Source organism: Ammospiza caudacuta, chromosome 16 (assembly GCF_027887145.1).
Source record: "Ammospiza caudacuta isolate bAmmCau1 chromosome 16, bAmmCau1.pri, whole genome shotgun sequence".
In the NCBI taxonomy this organism is placed as follows: Eukaryota; Metazoa; Chordata; class Aves; order Passeriformes; family Passerellidae; genus Ammospiza; species Ammospiza caudacuta.
In genome coordinates, this window is record NC_080608.1 from 9,911,697 (window position 1) to 9,935,656 (window position 23,960).

Here is a 23,960-nt window from a genome sequence, read left to right on the forward strand (position 1 = left end):
GAGGGTTTAAAACGTCACCTTTTCCTCAGAAAGACCTGAGATCTCTGTTTCTTATCTTTTATGCTGGAATCATGAGCCTTTGCAGGTAAGATTTCATTATTTACCTACTTAGATGGAGGAAGTAATGAAACACTCCCTGGGGAGAGGAAACCTGACTGAGGAATGGTTTAATGAATTTTTTCCAAGAAGCAATTAATAGGTTTTATGCAGATCAGATTTATTTACTGTGGGGGGGGGGGGGAAATCTTTGTAAATTTAAAGTGCTTGATACTGCTAAAAACTTTTTCTCTTGGCTCAGTGGCTGCTTGCTGGACACGTTTCAATTCCCATCCTTTGCTGAGCAGCTGCCCTTGCTGGCCACTGCCCAGTCTGCAAAGCCACAGGAGCATTTTGCACAGATCTGTCCCTTAGGGCAAGTGGCCCCAAAGGACCCCTCTTGCTTCCCAGGCAGATTTAGGGAGGAAAGAACCCTTTGACTTTGATGTCAGTCCAATCAGAGCAAATCCTTTACAAACACTGGGATGCTGCAGTGAATCATAGAATCACACAAAGGTTTGGTTTGGAAAGAACTTACAAGCTCGTCTTGTTCCAACCCCCTGCCTTGGACAGGGATGCCTTCCACTGTCCCAGGTTGCTCCAAGCCCTGTCCAACCTGGCCTTGGACACTTCCAGGGATCCAGGGACAGCCACAGCTTCTCTGGGCAACCTCACAGGGAATAATTTCTTCCTAATATCAAGTCTAAATCTCTCCCCTTTTAGTTTAAAACCATTCTCCTTTGTCCTAACACTATCTACCCATACAAAAAATTGCTCTCTTTCCTTTTCGCAAGCCACATTTAGGTACTGTTAGAGTCTCTAAGATCTCCCTGAAGCTTCTCTTCTCCAAACTGAGCACCCCCAACTTCCTTGGCCTAAGAGCTCCTGCTTTCATTTGGTTTGGTACAAAAGGAACAAGAAACTCTTGCCAATCCCTGGAAGTGGCTCGGAGTGGGTGACACCAGGAGGCACTGAGGGGACCTGGGGAGCAGCACGGGTGACATTGCCGCGGTGGGCAGGGCTGGGCTGAAAGCAGGAGAGCCCTGGGGGCAGGGGGATCCCGGAGGGGGCAGAGCACCACCCGCTCTGAGTCCTGACCGGGGGAGGATGGAAGGGAAAATCCGGATGAAGGAGAAATTGAAAATGAAACGCTGCTCCGGGAAGGGGGATATAAAACACCTCTGTCTGCTTCCCCCCTTCTGCGGGGCACGGAGGGAGCGAAGTGCGGGCGGACGGAGGATGAGAGGGGGGACGGAGGGACGGATGGATACCCCTGCCGGGGGGCGGCCCCTCTCCCCTCTCCCCTCCCCTCCCGCCGGGCCGGGCCGGGCCGGGCGGCTCCGCTCCCCCCGTGGGGCCGCTCCCGCCCCCGCTCCGCCGCCGCATTTAACGGGGCTCGCTGCCGCCGTGCCGTGCCGTGCTGAGCCGTGCCGTGCCGTGCCGTGCCGAGCTGAGCCTAGCCGAGCCGTGCCGTGCTGAGCCTAACCGAGCCGTGCCGTGCTGAGCCTAGCCGGACCGTGCCGAGCCGAGCCGTGCCGAGCCGAGCCTAGCCCAGCCCAGCCCAGCCCAGCCCAGCCAGGCCGAGCCGTGCCGTGCCGAGCCGGTCCCGTCGCGCTCCCGGCCATGGCGCGCCCGCTGCCGCTGCTGCTGCTGGCGCTCGGGCTCGCCGCCGCCGCCAAGTCCCCGTACCAGCAGGTCCTGCAGCACAGCCGGCTCCGCGGCCGGCAGCACGGGTAAGGGGAGCCAGGGAGGGGGGGAATCTCTGTTAAACCCTTTTTTCCCCCGCGTTTCCCGGCCCGCGGGGGATGCGCCCGGTGCGGGCTCGCCCCGGGGCTTTGTGCGGGCACCGTGCGGGCACCGTGCGGAGCTCTCTCGGTAACCACGGCTTTCTTTCTCTTCTTTTTATAAGAGGAAGAGAAGAGGTAACTCTTTCTCTTTCTCGTTTCCTTCTCTTTCATCCCCTGGTAACCTTTTCTCTTTCGGTAACTTTCCCCCCTTTCCATCACCAAACTTAGTGTTGCAGATGTCAGTTCAGACCTTCTAATGCTTCTTTATCAGTTTATCCCTGTTAAGGAAAAAGGGGGTAAAAGTCCCTAGATTTTGAGCCATTAAAGATTTTGTGGAAAGAATTCTCGTTTTTATGAATTTGTAAGAAAAAAGCCCCTTCAATGACTCTGTGGAGTCAGCACCAACTTACTCTTTGACTGGAAACCTCAGTTAGTCTTGGAAGTTTTCTTGACAAAAATAATCACTATAATCACTTTATAAAGTGATTTATAAATAATTATTTATAAATAATCACTTTAATCTATTCATAAACCTTACAAGATAAGGCCTATGGAAAAATGCATGTAGACCTGTCTTGCTTGATACACAGTCTGTTATAGAGTGAGTACTTTGAGTGTTCATTAATGGGCAGAAAACTAACCCAATGATAATAGTTGTTCCCACTGTTTTTAAAGTTTGTTAAGAATTAGGAATGGTGAAAGGATGAAAGACCTTTCAGCTGGCTTCCATCTCTCAGGATGGTGACAGTGATTGAGTTGAAGCTTCTGTTTAAGTGCGTTGCTGGAAGCAGGGTCATGAAATGCTTTAAATAAAAAAAACTCCCAAGATTTAAATATTGCAATTTGATACATTCTCTGGCAGGGATCTAGGTCAGGATTTATGACAAGGGATGTGCTGTTTGTATGCCTGACCAGGGACACAACCCAACAGGCAAATTCTGAGCTGATATTTATTTGTAATAGGTCAATAATGCCAGAATTGCAGTGATTTACGTAGAAATACAGTGAATCTTGTTCACCATCTCTGTGTGATATGGAATTCAGTAAATAGTTCTGCTGATAGCCCTGAGATTGCAGTTTGCTGAGGCTGAATGAGTTACGGCAGTCCTGGTGTAAATCAGAGCACTCATCTCTGCATGGAGAAGCTTTTACCCTGCACAATTACCAGAGACACTGGGTAAGATGTGACTCTGGTGCCTTGGAAGACACAATGGAATGCCAGAACTTCCATCTAAGTTGAGATAAACGCAGTGTAGCTGCCCACAGCTCCTAGCTCACTGCTCCCATTGTGACGGAGAGGGTGATTTTTACCAAGCTAACTCTTGAACATACACGGAATTTTGAGCATTGATTAATGACGTGCCAGAGAGACAGAGCAGCACAAAACCAGCCAAAAACATGGATGTGGGGTGTGTTGTGTTGCCTGCGGGAGGCAGCCCCAGAGGGATGTGCAAGCAGGACTGCCACCCTTTGCTGTGAGCATCCCCCACACCATCAATGCCCCCATTGAGCCCAGAGCGAGCTGGGAGGCAGAGCTTGGCTCCGCAGCAAAACTTGTACGTCTTAATTAACTTTTTTTAAAATGAACCAGCTCAAGTCAGCGAGAGGAGCTGAAAAGTGCATAAGGAACATTAACATTCAGAGATGAAAACGTAGGAGTGCTCTTCCCAAAGCCAGCCAGCTCTGTGGGCACAAGGTGATGCTGGGCAGCACCATGGCCACAGCCATTGCAGGTATCTGTGCATCAAGTCCTGCTTTTCTCAGCCTCTTCCCAAGGGCTGCCCCTGTCCCCAGCAGCTCCCAGCTGCTGCTGCCAAGCAAAAGGCTTTGGCTGAAGGAGAACAATAGGCAGTCTTATCCTGGAGTCAGCGTGGCTGGCTGGGAACGGCATGGCAGAGGTGATGAACTCCAACGAGGAGAGGGAAGAGTGTTGACAAATTCATTTTAAGCCAGACTGGGCAAGGAACCAGGACGTGCAATGCAGGGAGCCGCTACTACAGCGTGCCTGCAGGAATCATTGATAACACAGCCCCGAGCGGGGGTTTTTCCACACTGAGCAAAAACTGGAAAGTTTTCCCCCATAAGTCAGGGAGGGAGGAGCAGCCCCACAGAGCTGGGAGCAAGGCAGTGAAGAACTGTCCTGGAGGCACAAGGGTTTTCTTGGCAGGCTGCTCCTGGGGATGTGGGGGAAGTGATCAAACAAGTCCTTCAGTAGCCAGGCTTGTCAAGATGAATATTAGAGGGATTGTCCACTGCCGTCAGCCAGATGCTAAAATCGAGGCAAGGTTTGGAATTTCGATGTAATTGGAACCATATTTCGGCACGGCAGGGCCGGGTGGCCAAGGTGGGCTGAGTCAGAGAGCACAGACGTCTCTCTAAGCGATGATTTGGCTTGGAAGTCGCTGAGTCTGGGCCAGTTTGCACCAGCTGAAAGATTGGTTTTGTGATTTCTAACTTTTTTTCAGTAGGTTCTTGCTCCTTGTTCCCTGCATTACATACGGAAACTGAATGAAATCCTTTCATGAAGAAACAAACCAGCATTCCTGGATGTGGCAGCAGTGAGGGAATGATGAGCTGAGTGTCCCCAGGTCCCTCTCTTTGCCCTCGGGGCAGGATGAAGGTGCTGGGACACGCAGGGTCGGATGCTGCCTCCGCAGGGCCCTGCAGCAACAAAGGCTCATTGAAGGCACGCCAGGCTCCCGCGGAGGCTGGCACTGCAGCCAGGAGACCCTCAGGTTAATTCATGCTAATGATGGCAGCCTGGCCCCTCTGGGATGCCGCTGAAAAGCAAGCACGGCCGCAGGAGGACTTGGTGGTTGGGCTGCAGACTCTGCCTTTGTTCATTTTGGGGGGCAGCGCCTCGCTCAGACACAGCAGGACACAGGCTGCTGCCTGTTCTCCTCAGCACAGCAACAGGACCTTCACAAGAGCATCTCCAGACCCCATTGGGAGTTTCGCTTGTGCAAATGAAAAATCTGCCTTGGACAGCACAGAGCACTTCTGACAGGCTGAAGTGATGATTTATGTGTTTTGCTTAATTATTTGTTTTCCCTTCATCTGCTTGGCAGCCAGTACTGTGCATACTTGTAGTGATGCTGCTGCAACTGGGACGTGGTGGTGGTGTTGGGAATCCAGCCTCAGCTGAGCTAAGCACCCTCAGCTTGCTGGAGCATTTGCTGCACCCCTGGTCAAGCCCAGAGGCAGCTGATGGCCTTGCATCCCAGATCCATAAATCATATCTTTTGTGCTGACCATGTTCTGCCTACACACGTGGCTGGGGCTGCTGGCCACAAACCACAGAGCTGGTGAGCCAGGCAGAGCAGGGAAATGCTGTGCTGGCCAAACCAGCAGCAAAGGAACTCCCAGCTCCAGCCCAACCACATCTCTGCTCACGGTGATACCACTTCTTAGAAAGCTGCAGGGCTGCAGGCAGCTCTCAGCAGGGTTGCTCACACATGGAACACCAACCAGCAGGTTTTCTGGCTGAGCAGGAGCTCTTGGTACCTTATGGGCTGGTACAGCCCCTCTTGATCTGTGCTGTCATATCTGGTGTGTTGAAGCAGGGGAGGGCAGTGCCACTGCTCCTTTTCCCCTCATTCATCTCCTTTTACCCTCATGTCCATAATTTGCTGAGTCTATCATACAGCCAAAGTTCTGGGTTAGATGCAAGTCTGTAGGCTGATAAATATCTGGGGTTTTTTTATTGCTATTGTTTTTTTAAGTGTCCTAGATAATAAAATAATGGCTTCTTTTGCAAGGATTTGTATTATTGCATAATTTCACGGGTTTTAGCTGAGTTTTGAATTTCAAGTAGCTGTACACCATGGAAATTCTGACCAAAGGATTTTCACTTGATTTCTTTATATTTTGGTGAGAGGTGGAACATGGAAAAGAGTCAGGAATTTGTACTCAGTGAAGAAAGAGATGCTCTGGCAGAGTCGGGAGATCTCTTTCTCTGCTTCCTCCACTTCATGACAGTCATTGTAGGGCTGAATCGAGCAAGTTGACTTGCAGCTCTCAAGGTTTCCTCCCCAGCCATCCCAGCAGGGCTCTTCAGGCTCTGTCAGGTGGGCTCTGGCTCCGTGCTGGGGGTCAGCATTGGCAGGGGGAGGCTGACAGGACCCTGTTCTCTCTGTTCCCTGCAGCCCCAACGTGTGCGCGGTGCAGAAGCTGATCGGCACCAACAGGAAATATTTCACCAACTGCAAGCAGTGGTACCAGAGGAAGATCTGTGGGAAGTCCACGTAAGTCCCTGGGTGCCAAAGACCCCCTTGTGGAGGTGGGAGCTGGGTGGCAGAAGCAGATGAAAGATTTGGGATGTCAGAGCCCATGGTGTGTGTGTCACGTTGTGTCCGGTTTAAAAATTGTGTGAGCTTTTTACCCCCTAAGAAATATTTGTTTTTCTAAAACACTTTGATGTTAAGAATGAAAAGTGCCACGTAAACATGAACCCTGATGGTTTATTCTAATTGCATTTCTATATATACTTATATAGCTCTCTGTGCTGTAATGAAGTGTGGGCCAGATGTTTTCTAGTACTGTCTCCATGATAGGCTCAATGCTGCCTAAATTTGAGAAATAAAAAAGGGGGAAAAAATGCAGCCCAGAGCTGATGGATATTGGAGAGAATGTAAAATTCATCTCCATCTGTTTGCTTTGGAAGGGAAAACAAATAAAAAGAAAGAGGTGTCAGCTTTAGCCAGCACTCTCTGACTCCACCAGGAAAGTTAATCACACTTGCAGGTCAATTCCACGGTCTAACATTGCAAACAATAATATTCAAGTAGCTGTTGCATGAAGAATCTGTATGAGCAGCCTCGGACATTCTTTTGGAAGATGCAGTCAGCGGATAATTAAGGCTGTGCATGCTTGACTATCCGCCAGGCAGCAGAGCAGGAGCAGAGAATCTTTTCCTTGCTGTAGTCCAGGCTGGGCTTTTGGAGTCCCTTGCTGGCCCACAGCATGGACCATCCCAACACCCAGGGCAGTGCAGAGATTCCCTGAGCAGTCCTGGCTGTGGGATCAGACTCTGGGCCAGTCTCATGCTGGACCTGCAGGGTCAAGAACAGAGAGGAAAAATAATCTCATTTGTTTCCCTTATGGCTCAGTGTAAATGGTGATTAGATCTATAGCAACATGCTGTTCTTCACTGCAGATTTGTGTTGCCATCATTGGTTTGTGACACCTGGGTGTCAGGATGCATGTGTGCTGTTGGTGTGGGGAGGAGGGAAGCAAACCTGGAGTCATGGCTGTGCACAGCTTTTGGCTTTTCATTGTGCTTCACATGAATTTGACCTAAGGAGGAAAAGTCTGTACTTCAGGAGGATGTATTGCTGCCTGTACCATGTACTGTGCATGTACCATTGCTTTCCTTATGTCCAATTTCTTTTCAGAAAAAAAAAGGAGAGGCAATATTGTAAAAACAAGCAACCAGATCCCCTCCCCTCAATTCTACAAACAGAATTTTGGGAAGGCTTAGCTTGGGTGGTTAGAGTTCAGGCTGTCATCTTGGCTGAATAATGGTGCTTCTTGACATGACGTGGACAAGGTTATGGCACAGCAATATGGTCTCATCATTGCCTTTGCTGATAACAGAGCAGCTCAGTGTGTCTCCAAAGAAAACACAACTCAGCTGTGGATGTGGGAGGGCTTTGCTGCTCTGGTCACTGAAAGGCAAAGCAGTCCAGCCATGGATTTCTTTAGCTCTGAAGCAAGAGAGAAGCTAACCTTACATAAACCAAGAGTGCAGCTGTGTTTGGCACAGACAAACTCATGCACTTATCTCCAGGAGGAGGTGGAATAACTGGCATCTGGCAGCATTTCATGATTTCATTTGAGGAGAACTCTTTCATTTGGGGTGAACCCTTCTACCTCATTTTCTCTGCTTTTACCCAAGTGTCTCACCCAGTGATGCATCACTGAGAGAAAAGCACACAGACCATTAACCTGCCTGTTAACCTATGAGGTAATCTTTCCATTATCCCCAGAATTTGCTCACTATTCTTTGCTTTACATCATCCCCACAATGGGTGTTATTGTCTTCTCTCCTCCCAGTCATTCCTGAGCCTGGGCCCTGCTCTCTCCTTCAGCAGGGCTGGTGCAGAACAAAAGACACGTGCCTTGACTCAGAGTTTCCAGGGGACCCTGGGACAGCTCTGATTACAAATGTTTGCATGTGATGGCTCCCACTGGACATGGTGTGCCTGGCATATGGAAGCAATCAGGAGTCATTGGGGTTGTAAAGGACAGGATGCATTGTGCTGTAGCAGTCAAATTCCTACAGCAGTGTCAGGAGTTTGATGCTGTGCCATGTTCAGGTGTCAAAGCCCAGGAGATCAAGTGGGCACAGCTGATGGTGCTCAGCATGAACCTCCAAACTGGCCCCTCCTGTTGGGCTGAGCTGGTCCATGACATGTTTTGAGAATACCCTGAAATCCTAGGAAAAAAAATCAGGATTTGGCACATTTATCATAACTGGGTGGATCCAGCCTTTGTGTGGGATCTGTGGTCAGCAGTCTCCTCCTAAAGCTGTGTGGGTGCTCCTCTCACAGGCAGGGGGATCCCTAATCAGCACTGGGGGATGGTGGAGCTGCATGAGCATGGTCAGCATGGCCATTTTCTCCTCCTCCTGAAAGGTTTTTCCCACCTGAGAGCAGCAGTCCCGGGGAGGAGACACTTGAGCCATCTCATCTACTTCACATTTCACCTGGCTGTTTTCCTCTGTAATTGCTCCAAGGGTCACTGGTGCCACAAGCTGTTTGTGTGCTGCAGGTGAAAATCCCTGGCTCTAGGAAGATGGGTTTGGCTGCTTTGGTTTCTTTCCTTTTCCTGCTCTGAGCACCTTTTCACACCGGTGGTGGGAGGGAGCTCAGTGAGAGAGCAGGAACTGCTGGGCAGCAAAGCTGAGCTCCTGCAGAGCTGGCTGTGAGCAGAGAAATCCATCCCTCAGCAAGGGGGGCAGAGCAGTTCTGCACTCCTGCAGCACAGCTTCACTCCTGTGCAAGGACCACATCCTGCACTGGCAGGCTCAGAGTCACTGCAGCAGCAAGGAGAGCCAGCCTGGAAACCACAGATGAAGAGTTCTACCTCTTTATCTGCTTCTTCTTCTTTTTTTTTTTTTTTTTTTTTTAGTTTGTTTTTCTCTGCTGAAGTATTGGCTCACACAGTTACAGGGAAATTAGGTAGAGGATTTATGTAGAGTTTTTATCTTTGCTGATGAAGTGAGATAAGATAGTTGGCAAGAAGTCTGACACTGCTTTGATTTCAAGGAGCGCTGAGACAGAATTGTTTTGGTAATTAGGTAACTTTCCACTGCTGGTTATTCCAAAGTCAAAGACAGCAGCATTCAGATTATATTGTCATCATTTTGCCTTTGTATTTATATTTTTCTCCTTCCCTTGTGCACTGGACTCCTTCTTCCAGAACTGGGGTTGTAATGGAACACATCCCCACACACTGTTTTGTCTTGAGAATGAAGACAACCTCAGTTTAGAAAAAAAATACTGGCACTTATTTTACAAAAACAAAACATACGGGCTTTATTACAGGAAATTATTACAAATGGATCTTTTTTCACTAATATATGCCTAAGCTTATTTTTATTACCTTGAAAAATGCACTTTAAATTTAATTTCAGCTCCTAAGAATGCAACAGCAGTGGAACAATGACTAATAAAAGCCTAAACTGAAGGAGCTTTCTTCTGCAGGCAGACATAAATAGACATTCAAAGCCAGAGGCTAAAAAACTATAGATTTGACTTGAAATCACTCATTGAGGAGGTCAGGAAATTGTGGTTGAGGCATTGCAGAGTGGATGACAAATGCTCTCTGTGTGAGGGCAGTGCCAGTGGAGCCCACGGTGCAGGCAGCAGGAACAGGGATGGACTGGGCAGTTCCAAAGGGTTTTGTGCAGAGCCCACAGTGTGCAGCAGTGCCTGGAGGTGCTCAAGGGAAGTTCTCCTCCCTGGGCAGCAGAATGAGGCTCTGACCCACTGGAGCAGGATGTGCCAAGAGCAGCCTCCCTGCCCCATGGATGTGGGGGGGAAAGCAGCACTGAGCATCCTTCAGCCAGGCTCTGCTGCTCCTCTCTGGGGGCTGCAGCTGGCTGCAGGACCACTGGGGACATGCCCTGGGGTCACCCTGAGCAGCCCCTTCAGTGGTGCCCATGGGTGGGCTGGGTGGGCTTGTGTTTCCACCTGCTCCAGCAGCCATGGGAGGCCAAATGCCTGAAGCCGAAGCTGTTTTATAACCCTCATCTCTGGTTCCAATGCCAAATACCTGAAGCTGTTTTATAACCCTCATCTCTGGCTCCAATGCCAAATACCTGAAGCTGTTTTATAACCCTCATCTCTGACTCCTTGCAGGTGCCAGCCCTTGGCTGAGCACCTTTGTGTTCACCTGGGTCCTTGCAGAGGTTTGCCAGAGCTCAGGATGGTGATGTGCCAGACACACACCAGGGGACGCTGAGGGTGCCAGGCACACACCAGGGAATGCTGAGGGTGCCAGGCACACACCAGGGGATGCTGAGGGTGCCAGGCACACACCAGGGGATGCTGAGGGTGCCAGACACACACCAGAGGATGCTGAGGGTGCCAGACACACACCAGGGGATGCTGAGGGTGCCAGACACACACCAGAGGATGCTGAGGGTGCCAGACACACACCAGGGGATGCTGAGGGCCACCTTCAGTGGGAGAGTGAGACAGGGGACTTGAGGGAGGCCCTTCCCATGTGGAGCTGGCCCCGTTTCTGCCCTGGTGCTTCTTGCCATGAGCTTCCCTTGCTGCTGGAGATGCCCGCAAGCCCAGTGAAAAGCAGGAGGCGCAGTCATGGAATCACAGAATGGTTTGGCTGGGAAGGGGCTTCAAGCACCATCCAGTTCCACCCCTCCTACCATAGGCAGGGACATTTGACCAGGTATTTGCATCCCTTGCCAGTACCCTCCCCTCCTGGCACTCTGAGCCACTGTGCCACAGGCTGTGCATCCATGTCCTGCCCCTTTGGAGCAGCTCATTAATCTCCAATTGATCTGTAAGCAAAGCTTTTAAAGCCTTTGTCAGCACTTTGGAATGATTTCTCTTTAATCAGCTCTTCATCTTTGATTACGGGTCTGAACCAAGGGAACTGTCTAGACTGGATTTAGTTTCTAGGGTGAAAAAAGGAAAATTGGAGGTAGGGGAGGGAAGTGGTGGGGGAAGAAAGTGTGTGTTTCCAATGAACACGAGACAGGGGGGCTGGGAGAGCAGAGCAGCAGGGTGTTAGGATCTCCAGTAGTCAAAGGAAGGGATTGCTTTAGGCAAACTCTTTCCCACATGGAATATATAATGTCTAGACAATCAGTCTGGGTTTGGTTTGTAATTCTCTTAGGAAACTGTGACACAGAATTTATTTGCTTCTGTCACACAAAAGCAGGTATTTGTTTCACTTTCTGGCTCTTAATTACCCTGAAGAATTCCCTATTAAACCTCAGGCATTTCTACTGGTTGTTAAAATGATGACAAATATCTGAAGCTGGAGGATTTTCCTCTCTCTTTGAGAGAGTTTGCTGACCCTCAGCAGCACAGCATCCTACTTGTCTCAAATTCAGCTGGGAGCACAGAGGAAATGCTTGTGCTTGGGAGGAACACCTATGCCCTGGCTCTCTCAGCCCATCAATCAGGTGGCCTTGTTACTTTCACACCAAGCACAGAGCAGTAGGTGGAAGAATCCCCTGGGAAAAATGAGCAGGCAACTTCTGGATTGATTTTTACTTTTTTCTTTTTTTCTTATCAATCTTAATATCAAGCCATGTTCCCTCAAATGGCCACCTTTGAGAATCAGATGATTGTTTCCCATTGAGCTGCGGATGATGGATGCAGTTTTCAGGCAGCTCTTGCTTATTTAGGGTCTGCAAATGAGCAGCCTGGGGTGGTGCCTCTGACCCCTTTGGTTTTACAGGGGGACAGTGCTGCCAGGCAGAAAGAAATGCTGCTCTGAGGCTGCTCACAGGGACGCAGCTGAGCTGTGGTGCTGCCTAGGGACGCACATCCCACCTCTTCAGGGTGGAATTTCTCCTTGCAGGGCTTTTCCCAAGTCCTCGTGCCAATGCACATATCTGAGAACAGGTCTGTATTGTGTGTTTCCCTCCAGGTCTGTATTGTGTGTTTTGCCTATAAGTAAGCAAATAATCGGTGGTGGTGGACAGAAAGAGGGTGAAATGAGAGGGAAATGCTTGGCTGGTTTGGTCCAACAGCCACAGTGGAGCAGTGATGAGATGTGACAGCAGCAGTCAGCTGAGGAGATCCCAAATCCCATGGGAAATGTGCCCAGATGAACCAGCACTGGCAGTCCTGTTGGAACTGTGAGATCAGTTTCCATCCACTGCTTGTATAAAGTCTCCTGGAAAGTGTATTTTTGAAAAGAAATGTGCCTTCTTTTGTTCTGTGGAGAAATTGGCAACATGCAGCCCTGACGAAGATAGAAGTGTGGTTAGTCTTTTGTTGAAGTCTGTATTTCTAATGAAGAGTCTGCTTGGAAACATCCCCAACATAGATGGACCCAGAATTATATAAAATAGAGAAAAAGCTGTGAGACACTGCTGGTTAATCTGCTGTATCCATCTCTTATTGCAGAGTAATCAGTTATGAGTGCTGTCCTGGATATGAAAAAGTTCCTGGAGAAAAAGGCTGCCCAGCTGGTAAAAACATGTTTGACATTTTTTAGACTTCTTAAAATGATACAGCTGCCTAGTAAAGGGAAATGTTAGAAAATTGCTCAAAGTGGATTTGATTTTTGCAATTTCTGCACAATATTGCCACGAACAAGTCCAAAATGGGCTCGGTGGAGCACCAGCCAAGAGTCAGATCAGCTCCAAAGCATGCTAAATGTTCCAGACAACTCAGAACCTTGGATGTAATTGAACTTAATCGAGCATGGGGAGGCCATAGGGACCTACTTATTCCAGCAAGTCATATATCTGTGCTGGAAATTCAGTTCAGGGGAATGACAGAGTAAGGACAGCTCTGCCAATCTCTGCTCCTTTTCATTTTCATAGATTCATAGAGTGGTTTGTACTGGAAGGAACTTCAGAGATCATTTGGTTCCAGCCCCCTGCCATGGGCAGGGACACCTTCCACTAGACCAGGTTACTCCAAGCCCCATCCAACCTGGCCTTGAACATTTTGGCTATCATGGGGTTAGCAAAGTTTTATTTAGGAGAAAATACAGTTGATATTGGGGGGGAATAAACTGGATTTATTGAAGAAAGCCATATTCTGCTTTTGCTTTCAGAACACTTCCTTCCATAAAAGTCTGATGGCTCCAAGTTAGCCACATGGGCAATGGACACTGAGACCAGCAGTGTCCAACACCAAATTCCAAAAGCCTGAGTACAAACAGGATTGGGTGAAAGCAATCAATATCTTTGCTTGCCTAAATCACACTTGTATAAACCCAGAATAAATCCATTCAAACTTCCAAGAATACAGTAGATCCTGGATTACACTGCTGTAATTGAGGGTGAAGCTGTCAGGCTGTGATTGTTTATTATCTAATTATTGAACACACACCAATCCCCTAGTATGCTTAATTTCCCAGGGTTCTTACTAGCTATGCTTTAATTCAGCCAGAAGGAGGAATGATGTTTTTGGGAACTTAACCTTCTCTTCTTTCAGCTCTGCCGCTTTCCAACATCTATGAAACCCTGGGAGTGGTTGGCTCTGCCACCACACAGCTCTACTCCGACCGCTCCAACCTGAGGCCAGAGATCGAAGGGCCTGGAAGTTTCACAATTTTTGCTCCCAGTAACGAGGCCTGGGCATCCTTGTCTGCTGTAAGATAATCCCTCTGCTTCCTCCTCTTCCTCTGGTTTTTCCCTAGTGGAGATGCAGCTCTGCAGGGGTCTGGCAGGATAGGCATAGCACTGATAGAGGGAGGACTGTGGATTTCCAGGAGGGTTTTCATTATACTGCTCCATCAGCTCCAGAGCTTTGCTTCTGAAGGATCCCATCACCAGAGAGATGTGGATGTACAAAATCCCCTCATTCAGTTTTCCCTGCCTGTTACCATTAGAGATTGAACTGAGACCTGCAGCAAGAACCTTCCCATCCCTTACCAGATTTGTTGTTGACCCTTGCATTGCCATTCTGGTTGTTCTTAATTTGTACAAATAGCCAGGCTGGAGCCTCAGTAATTCCCACATGACTGTGTCCCATGCTCAATTAGATATACATTTCCTTTACATTCATTTTGATTTTCCCTTGTGATATTCCACTCCTGAGGTGGTCACTGCTGTCCTGCTGCTGCTCCCACCCTAGCTGAGCATCTCTGTGAACAAGAACAACTACTAGGGCAGGGAGAGGGGGCTATTTATGGGTCTCTCCACTGCCAAGACTCTGTCCCAAATGCCCCAGCAGAGCCCCTTGCAGGGATGATGCTATTGGGAAAGGTCTTTTAATGTATTTGTCAGTGGCCCTTTTGTCTTATTGCTCATTTCAATGCAATGAAAGTGCACTCTGGACTGCAGTCATCCCTTTGTGTGCCAAGGACTGGGTGTTAAGAGCTCTTGGCTGCTTTTGTAAGGCAAAAGATAAAGATTTGAGAAAGTTGAGCTTTTAATTTACACAAATGGCATGAGGCTGAATGAATCGCTTAATATTCATGCCCACACCCCCACCTTGGGAGCCCCTTGGGAGCAGCCAGACCTCCTGGTGCTCTCTAGCAGATGCCTAATTGCACTCAGTACTGAAAAATTGATTTTTCTGATTTTCAGGAGACCCTGGACTCCTTGGTGAGCAACGTTAACATTGAGCTGCTCAACGCCCTCCGCTACCACATGGTGGACAAACGGGTGCTCACAGATGATCTGAAACACGGCACCACCCTCAACTCCATGTACCAGAACCTGCCCATCCAGATCCACCACTATCCCAACGGGGTAAGGCATTCACAGGCTTACACTGGCTCGGGCTGAAGGGACCACAGTGGCTCACCTGGCCCAGCCTCCCTGCCCAGGCAGGGTCAGCCCTGAGCATATGGCACAAGCTTGTGTCCACATGGTCATGGATGTTCCCAGTGAGGGACACCTCAGGACATGTTCCAGTGCATGCTCACCTGCAGAGAAGAAGTTCTTCCTCATATTAAACCTACCCACAGCAGGCTTGCTTTCCAGCTGCCTTGCAGCTCCTACACTGTCCTGGGACCTCCAGGACTCTGTAATGCTGAGGTTGACAGCTTTTGATTTAAGATACATACTATGAAGGAGTCTGAAAATGATATTTTTAAACAGATGTTTTCCTCCATGCTGTTGCAGCCCGCGCTGCTGTGTAACTCTGCTTGCCCAAGTATTGGTTCTGGCTTATTTTCTTAGTCTTGAGGGTAGACAAAACCACTGATGATTTTCAAAGCTCTTTAAACTTGAAATACTTCAAACATTCTTGACAGAACATTCTCACTTTTGGTGGAAAATTTTACGGAAAATTTAAGGAAAATAAAGTAGAATATTTTAAGGAAATACAGCTCCTGCTCTTGCCAACTCAATAAAGTGCTCACTGCATTTGAAATAGAGATAGAAAAGCAGCACTTTACCTTCTGGTTTTAGTGGTTTTATTGCCTGTAACACCCGTGGGTCTCTCCCTGTGCAGATTGTGACAGTGAACTGTGCCAGGCTGCTGAAAGCTGACCACCACGCCACCAATGGGGTGGTTCATGTCATCGACAAGGTCATCGCCACCACCACCAACACCATCCAGCAGATCATTGAGACTGAGGACAGCCTGGAAACCCTTCGGGTCAGTCAACTCCAGCTCTCCTTAAAGATGCTCAGGCATCCCACCCCCAAAAAATTGTCCTGAAGAGCTTTGCCAGTGTCTTGGGCTGTGACCCAGGAACTGCTGATGAAATCCTTGTACCAATGTACAAGGATTTTGTACAAATCCTTTTAATTTAGGAAGAGATCTTTTGCTATCAGTGCAAATAGGGTTTATGACAATAATTGTCACCTTCCCTGGCTGCTCAGAAAACAGAGACTGAGTCTGTCTCCTGACTCTTGTAGGGGAGTCTCAGCCTTAGGAGATATTAACTGTCCCAATTTGATATGTCCTGCTTTATTTGCCTTGGTGTTTGCCAAATTAAGGAAAACACACAGAGGATTTGCAGTTAGCCAGATGTGGGTTCTGATTGGAATTATTCACTGGAAGCACTGTGAGCCTTTCCAGGCATATCTGGGTATTCAAAATAGCTCTCAGTCTTGCCAAAAAAAGGGCTCTTGTACTCAAATTTCTGGAACACCAGAGAACTGTGGGGCTGGGTCAAATTTTTAAAGGGACCAAAGTGCTGAATGAAGCTATTCAGGATTTTTTTGTAAGTCCTCTGAAATTATAAAAGCCTTAATAAGTCTGGCCCTTAGTGTGTGCCTGGACAAAGTTTCTGACCTCTGTACTCTGGCTGAATGTGTTTTTCCCTCTCTCCTTGTTCCTGTGAAGACTGCTGTGGCTGCATCTGACCTCAGCAGCCTGCTGGAGAGCGAAGGGCAGTACACACTGCTGGCTCCCACCAACGAGGCCTTTGAGAAGATCCCACGAGAAACTCTGAACAGGATCCTGGGAGACCCCGAGGCCCTGAGGGGTGAGTGCTTGTTCACTGGGGCCATTGAGAGCCTCAAGAGTGTTCTTCAGTTCTTCTAAATTTTTTTTCTCAAGGACAAGTCAACAGCTCCTTGATTCACTCTGACAGCAGCTGCAGTAAACAGATGTGACAGAGTCCATCTTTTTTAACTGGACAGCCCAGCTCCCTTTGGTTGTAGATGTGTGTAGACATAGCAGGAGTGCCATCCAGATATGGATGAGGGAGCTGAAACAGTCCCTTTTCTGAGTTTTCTTTTAGCTCTTTTTGCAGTGGTGATTTCTATTGATCCAGCAAGATGCAAGAAAAGTAAAATCTAATCGATGTAACTTCCCCTGACAAGTGAGTCAAATACCCACATGAAGCCTTTTGAAATTGGCAAAAATGTATAAAACGTGACTCTTTTTAGGCATTTTATTTCACAGGCTGTGGAATTGAAATCAGCTCAATTTAAAATGACTGCATTTTATGGAGTACACCCCGGTTGTGGAACAGCATCCCTGAAAGCTGCAGCACTTTCATAGCTGGTTTTTGCAGCTCTCTCATGCGCTCTCCTCTCTCACAGACCTGCTGAACCATCACATCCTGAAGTCAGCCATGTGTGCTGAGGCCATCATTGCTGGCCTGACCATGGAGACCCTGGAAGGAGCCACCCTGGACGTGGGCTGCAGTGGGGAGGAGCTGACCCTCAACGGGAAGCCCATCATTGCCAACAAGGATGTCCTGGCAACCAACGGCGTGGTGCATTTTGTAAATGAGCTGCTGATCCCAGACTCAGGTACTGCTGCCTCTCTGCAGCGTTCTTTCTGCTGCCTTTCTTTTGTCTATTTTGCCAAGGAAATCCTGGATTTAGAGGGCACAGCGATGAGTGGATAACCTTTAATACAAGGTTACTATGTGTTGCTTTTCTTTTCAGCTAAGACTGTGTTTGAGTTGGCACAAGAATCTGAAGTTTCCAAGTCTACAGACCTTTTCAGACAAGCTGGGCTCAGTTCTCATCTAACTGGCAGTGAGCGAGTGACCCTCCTTGCCCCAGTGAATAATGTGTTCAAAGGTAAAGCAGGGATTAAATCCCTTTCTTCCATCACTTTGGGCCACAGATCTTCTTCAAACAGTTTTCAGGCAGATTTCAGTGCACAAGTATGCAAATCCTCTCTCCAATGCCCCGAGGCAGTGGCATCCAGGTTTACAATTTAAAACTGATGTGGATAATGCTCTGTATTTGAATGGTTTTTAGTGGCTCTATATCCATTTTAAGTGAATCACTGGTTCTTTCCACACTTTTTGCTGCAGATGGACTCCCTGTTATTGACAGCAACATGAGAAACTTGCTTCTGAACCACATTGTTAAAGACCAGCTCTCCTCTAAATATCTGTATCATGGACAGAAGCTGCAGACTCTGGGAGACAAGGAGCTGAGGGTTTTTGTGTACCGCAATGTGAGTCCCTGCTGTGTGCTGTGCTCCTCGGGGCTGGGGGATGCTCAGGGTCTGATGCTACAGCAATTGTGTAAAAAGGGGAAATGAGCATTGTGGAAAGCACCAACATCTCTCTTTGGAAGCACTCTAATGAAGTCTTCTTTTCTGTGATTGTGTTTGCAGAACCTTTGCATTGAAAACGCCTGCATTGCTGCCCATGACAAGAGGGGGAGGTTTGGGACCCTCTTTAGTGTGGACAAAATGTTGACTCCTCCAACTGGCTCAGTGATGGATGTTCTCAAGGCAGACCATCGCTTCAGGTGACCTTTCTGCTCTTCCCAAGAGCCACTTAAAATCAGAACAGCTGCCAAAGCAGTTTCTATTTATTATGGGTCATAGTCATGACAATGTATATGTTTTTCTAGCATAGAAAGATCATCCAAAACCATGGTCTCTCTAAATTATAGGGTCGGAAACTTCAAATAACCCTCAGTCAACTGTGAGCCAAGAGTCAGTGGTTCCCTTAATACCACAAGAATCTGGCTCTGAGGCTATGTCTGCCCATCAGATCCACTGTAGCCAGACCTCTCTGACTCCCCAGAGCATCTGGTCCCCATGGAGTCAGCACTTCCAGGTTGACTTGCCCTTCTCAGATGTTCTGGTTGAACCCCTCGAGCTCGTTTCCTCCCTAATCACCATTGTGGCTATTTGATTTACTGCACCCCTGCAGGATTTCACATTGTAACTCCCCAGCTCTCCCTTGAGCTCAGCACACAGCTGAGCAGTGAAGTGTTGTGCAGTGAAGCATTTGATGCCTGTTTGCTTTGCAGTACCTTGGTGGCTGCAATCCAGTCTGCAGGGCTGACAGAGAACCTCAACAGGCCGGGAACCTTCACGGTGTTCGCTCCCACAAACGAAGCTTTCCAAGCCATGCCCCAGGGGGAGCTCAACAAACTGCTGGGTGAGCATCTCCACAACACTTGGGTGATGAGCTGCTGTGTGGGACTGCTGTGACACCGGGAGGAATGGCCAAGTTTCTCTGTTAAATCTCATTCTTTGTCTGTTGGAAGGATGAGCTTCCTACCCAGTGGAGTTGTATGAGCAGAAGCTGAGGATGCAGAGAGTGGCGCTGAATTCCCCAAGTGGGGTTTATACTGCCTGTGTTCTTGGAAAACATGTTTGTAGTGTGTGTCACAAGCTCACTGTGACTTAATTTGGCTGTACTGGTGGTGTAAGTGAGATAACTCCCAGATATTTCTAAAAGAACCTCTGCCTTTTTCAAGGAGGAAAGAATGAGAATGTGACTCTTGACAATGCAGGATCAGGGTGTCTGCAGTAAGTTTTGCAAAGAGAAGACAGAATCCACATACAGCCTCAAGTTACACTGTATGAAATTTAAGTAATAAAAGGCTGGGGCTGTTTCTCCTTCTCCATGTACATGGACAAAGCAGGAGTTCCTGTCTAATCCTGGGAAGCCAACAATGAACCATTCTAGCTCAGACAAAGACCAGTATCCTGAAAAGCAATGGCATGCAGGCTGGGTGTGGAAAAAAGCACGGGAATGTTTAATTACTCCCTTCTGGATAAGCAGCATGGTCTTTTATTTTGTTCATGTTGAAAACTGGTTGTGGCTGGAAACAATGTCAGGTATTTGAATGTAATGTCTTGTCATTAAATCCCAGCCAAACATTGACATCATAATTTGGGAAGCATCTACCCATGGTAGCTGGTTATCCTTTTAAGTGCAGGGATGAGGAACCAGTAATATCACTCTAGTCTTATGCTTAACATATAAATATTTCAGAAGTGTTTTGCAGCCATTGTAAATGGCTGCAGGAATGAAGATTCCCAGATGCAGACACTTGAGATGTTCTTTTCTCACACAAATGTTTAGCTTATGCCTCTGATGAGGAGGTGGTGCTGGTGAGGGTGTGCAGAGTGAGCTGTAGCCAATCTAAGGAAAACCATAAAGGAAAAAATCTTGCATACAATCTTTGAAAGAATTGAAAGAAAAAATCCCCCTTGCTGAGGGAGCTGTGGCTGGAGGCCACCTTTGCACTAGCTGCCTGTAGCTGACAGTGACTAGCTGACAATGACTCTGTCTGTCTGTCTGTCTGTCTGTCTATGGGGCTTGCCAGTGACCCTGTGTCCTCTGAATGAGAAGATGGAGAAGTGCCACTGGCCCAAGCTGAGCATGTCACCACCTCTTCTGGAAAATAGGTGGTGCTGGGAAAGCACTTCATCTTCCCAAAATCTGTTTCAAAGCACAGCTGTCTGAGACTCAGTGGGGTGGTATCAGTCCATGAGATATTAGTGTCACTTCTCCTGCACTTTTCCCCTTCCTACCCAGCTGTGAGGATTGTTGCCAAGTGACACTTGGCCTTGGTGGCATTTGAAAATACCAGAATGCCCTATCTGCTTCCTTATTTCACATGGGTCTTTACCCACCCCATCGCAGACTTCCTTGGGAAGTGAAAGCAGCAAGAGAAGCAGGTTCATTCTGAGAAGCAGGTTCTCACTTGGCACAGTGAGAGAATGAGGGATGAAAACCCAAGAGAGAGAGAATTCATGTGTAGCGCAGGCTTGGTAGGTACCAAGGACATTGGGAGAGTGTCCTTCTGGATTTGGGAACCTGACCTGCTCCAGCAGGAATGGCCTCAGTGCCCTAATCAGGTCCTTCTGCCTGCTTTTTGGTTTTGGTGTTAATTGTTTGAAGAAACAACTTTACATTGTTTCTTCACACTTCCAGGAAATTATGGTGTTTTCCAAGTAATTCCATTCCAGCGCATGAAACATGGGAAGCAAGTGCTGGTGCTGATTTGCAGCTGTAAAGTTGTTCTTCCCCCAGGTAATGCCAAGGAGCTTGCCAACATCCTCAAGTTCCACGTGGCTGACGAGATCCTGGTGAGCGGCGCGGTCACTGCCCTGGTGAGGCTGAAATCCATGCAGGGAGACAAGCTGGAAGTCAGCATGGTGAGTCACCCCAGATGGCATTCTGTGCTCAGCAGGGCTGTCCAGGGTTTGGTTATCCATGTCATGGACCACAGCTCATGTCTGTGCTCACTTGGATTCTGTGGGAGCATCTCCACGGTCCCACCAGTGTTTTCTGGGCTGTAGTAGAAGGACTGTTGCCATTGTTCAGTTCAACCAGCTGGAAGAATGAAATGTGGTTTGCTTCAGCTTTCTCCCCAGAAGACCAGATGTAAATGATTTCCAGGAGCTGCTATAAATTTAATCCTGAGTCATGGGGGGAAAAAGCATAAATAAATGAGATGAATAGCTTGTTCAGTTAACATATCTTTTTGTGTAATGAAAATGATCTCTGCATGGGCTCCCTTAGCACAGCAGAGTTTATTTAGATATATAATTTCATTTCAAAAACTCTACACTACATTAGGGAACGTAGGATCCTCTGTTGAGGAAAAAAATCATTTCAGAAAGTAAGCAATCATGGCCCACTCTATTCATAAGAAAACACAATGGGAAGAAAAAAATGGAAGGGACTGTGTTTCCAGGTGCGTTGAACTGGCCAACGTGCACCCTGGGCTTTTCCCATGTCCAGTCCTGCTCTGCCCTCTCCTGATGCCATCCCCACAGCCATCCCCTGGCAGGGTGCTGGTGGATGTGCTCTGCTGCCATGGGACAGCACTCCCAGCCAGCTGCACTGAGGAAGTCCAAAGCCTGCCAGCCATTCCAGGACAAACTGCTCAGGCTATAATTTGTCTTTATATTCTCCTTAATTGGCAAGAGGAATGAAAATGCCTTCAACCATCCAGTAAATGAATGAATGCAAAGTGAATTTTTTTTTAATACCATTGGAAATGACAGCAGATTCTCACCTTCTACATTTTTATTTCTTTCTTTTACTGAACAGAAGAACAACATAATACATATCAACAAGGAGCCTGTTGCTGAAAGTGATATCATGGCCACAAATGGTGTCATTTATGCTGTGAATTCTGTCTTACAGCCACAGGGTAGGTCCATGGTGAGAAATGTCCAGAGCAACCTTGTTACAGCAAAACTGCTTTGGGAGGGATTGGGGACATGGGGCAATTGCTTCAGTTTGGTGAGGAGAGATTAGTCTGTAGTGGGATTTTCAGCAGAAAATAGTGGAAGGAAGAAGCCTGCATGCTCGGGCAAGTATTTCAATGCTCTCAATGTCTCACCCTTAGCTTCAAGGCCACAAGAAAGAGGTGATGAGCCTGCAGATCCTGCACTAGAAATCTTCAAACAGGCATCTGCATTATCCAAGGTAAAAGGGAAAAACTGCTCACTGTGAAACTGCTGAAATCACATTTTGGTAATAATTATTGGAAAATCATGTCACATTCATATGCTGACTTGCAAGGAAAGTGAGTGTATGTGCTCCATGGAATGATCCATCCTCTCTTCTTGCATGATTTAGTAAGAAATTATAAGAAATAATAATTAATTAGTATTTATGTAATTATTAATTATAAGAAATAATAATATATTAATTTTAATATATATCTTAAATATATACTATATATAATATACTATATATAATATAGTATATATTACATTATATTATATATTATGTATTATGTATTATATATTATATATTATATATTATATATTATATATTATATATTATATATTATATATTATATATTATATAATGTATAATATAATATATAATTATATTATATATAATACATATAATATTATGTATAATTTTAATTATATTATATATAAATAATAATAATTTTGCAACACAAAGCTTCAGTTTGCAGCACATTGAGAATGTAACTTTGGCATGACACTATTATATATCAGCTTTCAGTAATGAAGAGCCATCCATCCATAGGTGTTGGGGACCAAGGATAACTGTATTGACACACAAACTGTTCCTGTGACTGTTGGAGATTAGTTGAATTTATGCAAACCCTGTGCTTTCTTTCCATGCAGGTTTCTCAGAGGAATCCTCGACTAGGTAAACCAACTTCTCCAGCTCATCTCTGATTTCCATTGTGTCCCCCATCCCTTAAAGAGAGGTTTCTCCTGTTCTCTTGCTCTGGGCAAGATGTGGCATGGCTGGGGGGAGAGGGGCAGGGGGATGCTCTGTGTCACCCACCCAGCCTGCTTTTCTCCCGGCAGCCCCTGTGTACTCCCGGATACTGGCCAGGATGAAGAACTCGGGGGGATTCTGAGCCCGTCGTGAGCAGCCACCAGTCAGTGCCTCCATCCCACCCACTCCAGCTGACAGCTGAGGAGAAGGACACAGAACCGTTTTTAAAAACCAAATGCCACCCTTAAATTTATTTTTGTTTGCAAAGAAACAGATAGGAAAAACGAAAAGCCATATATATGTATATATTTTAAGACCATTTTTTATGTGGTTTTGACTTTGAAGTTCCCAGAACAAGGAAATGTTTTAAGGGTTTTTGTTTGTTTTGTTTCATTTTTGTTTCTTTTTTAAATAAAATTATTCACCAACTTTCAATTTTTTGGGCTTGATAGGTACATCCAAGGACCTTTTATTTTTTTAAACAAGCATGTCCTTCCTTCTTCCCTTGGATTTTAAAAGTCTTTCATGAAATTCTGATCTGCGGGCTTTTAACAAAATTCTCTCTATTGACATTGAGACAATTGCATAGTTATAAGCTATGGTTTGAAGTATTCTCTTTTTTTTTTTTTTTAACTGGGATCTTTTTTGTGCCTATGGTTATAACTGTGCTGCATTTTGTTCATGAGATTTGAAATGACAGTTCTCCCTGGCTGAAGCCTTCCAGTAAATGATTCATTTTTAATAATGGTTGTTTTTTAATAAAAATTAAATATAAAATCAAAAATATAAATATAAAAAGTGATGACAGTGCTTGGTTGGGTTTTTGCTTGGTTTGAATTGCCTGATGGCAGCAGGTGATCAAACCTGAGCACTGGGAAGGAGGGGAATCACATTTGGCTGGATCAACATTGATAGGCCTAATAGTTACTTGAGTGGAAGGGCAGAGCATTTCTCCTCTCTGATCCTGGCCTGGCATCATTTTGTGCTGGTGCTTTCATGGGCAGTCACTGTCACTGTCCAAGGAGCACAGGGACAGTTAGTTATAGTTATAGTTATAGTTATAGTTACAGTTATATAGTTATAGTTATA

The 23,960-nt window shown here is 46.8% G+C and overlaps 1 protein-coding gene across 1 annotated transcript; it reads left to right on the forward strand.

The window, feature by feature from the left end:
* The first annotated feature begins 1,520 nt into the window (after positions 1–1,520).
* Positions 1,521–23,567, forward strand: TGFBI (transforming growth factor beta induced). The gene is made up of 17 exons (XM_058815217.1): positions 1,521–1,769; positions 5,969–6,067; positions 12,434–12,498; positions 13,475–13,632; positions 14,572–14,736; positions 15,443–15,589; positions 16,283–16,424; positions 16,987–17,199; positions 17,338–17,475; positions 17,715–17,860; positions 18,023–18,159; positions 18,670–18,800; positions 20,688–20,812; positions 21,714–21,816; positions 22,015–22,094; positions 22,772–22,796; positions 22,961–23,567. Exons 1-17 carry the CDS (start codon positions 1,660–1,662, stop codon positions 23,011–23,013), a joined length of 2,037 nt encoding a protein of 678 aa, XP_058671200.1. The 5' UTR covers positions 1,521–1,659; the 3' UTR covers positions 23,014–23,567.
* Positions 23,568–23,960: the final 393 nt, after the last annotated feature.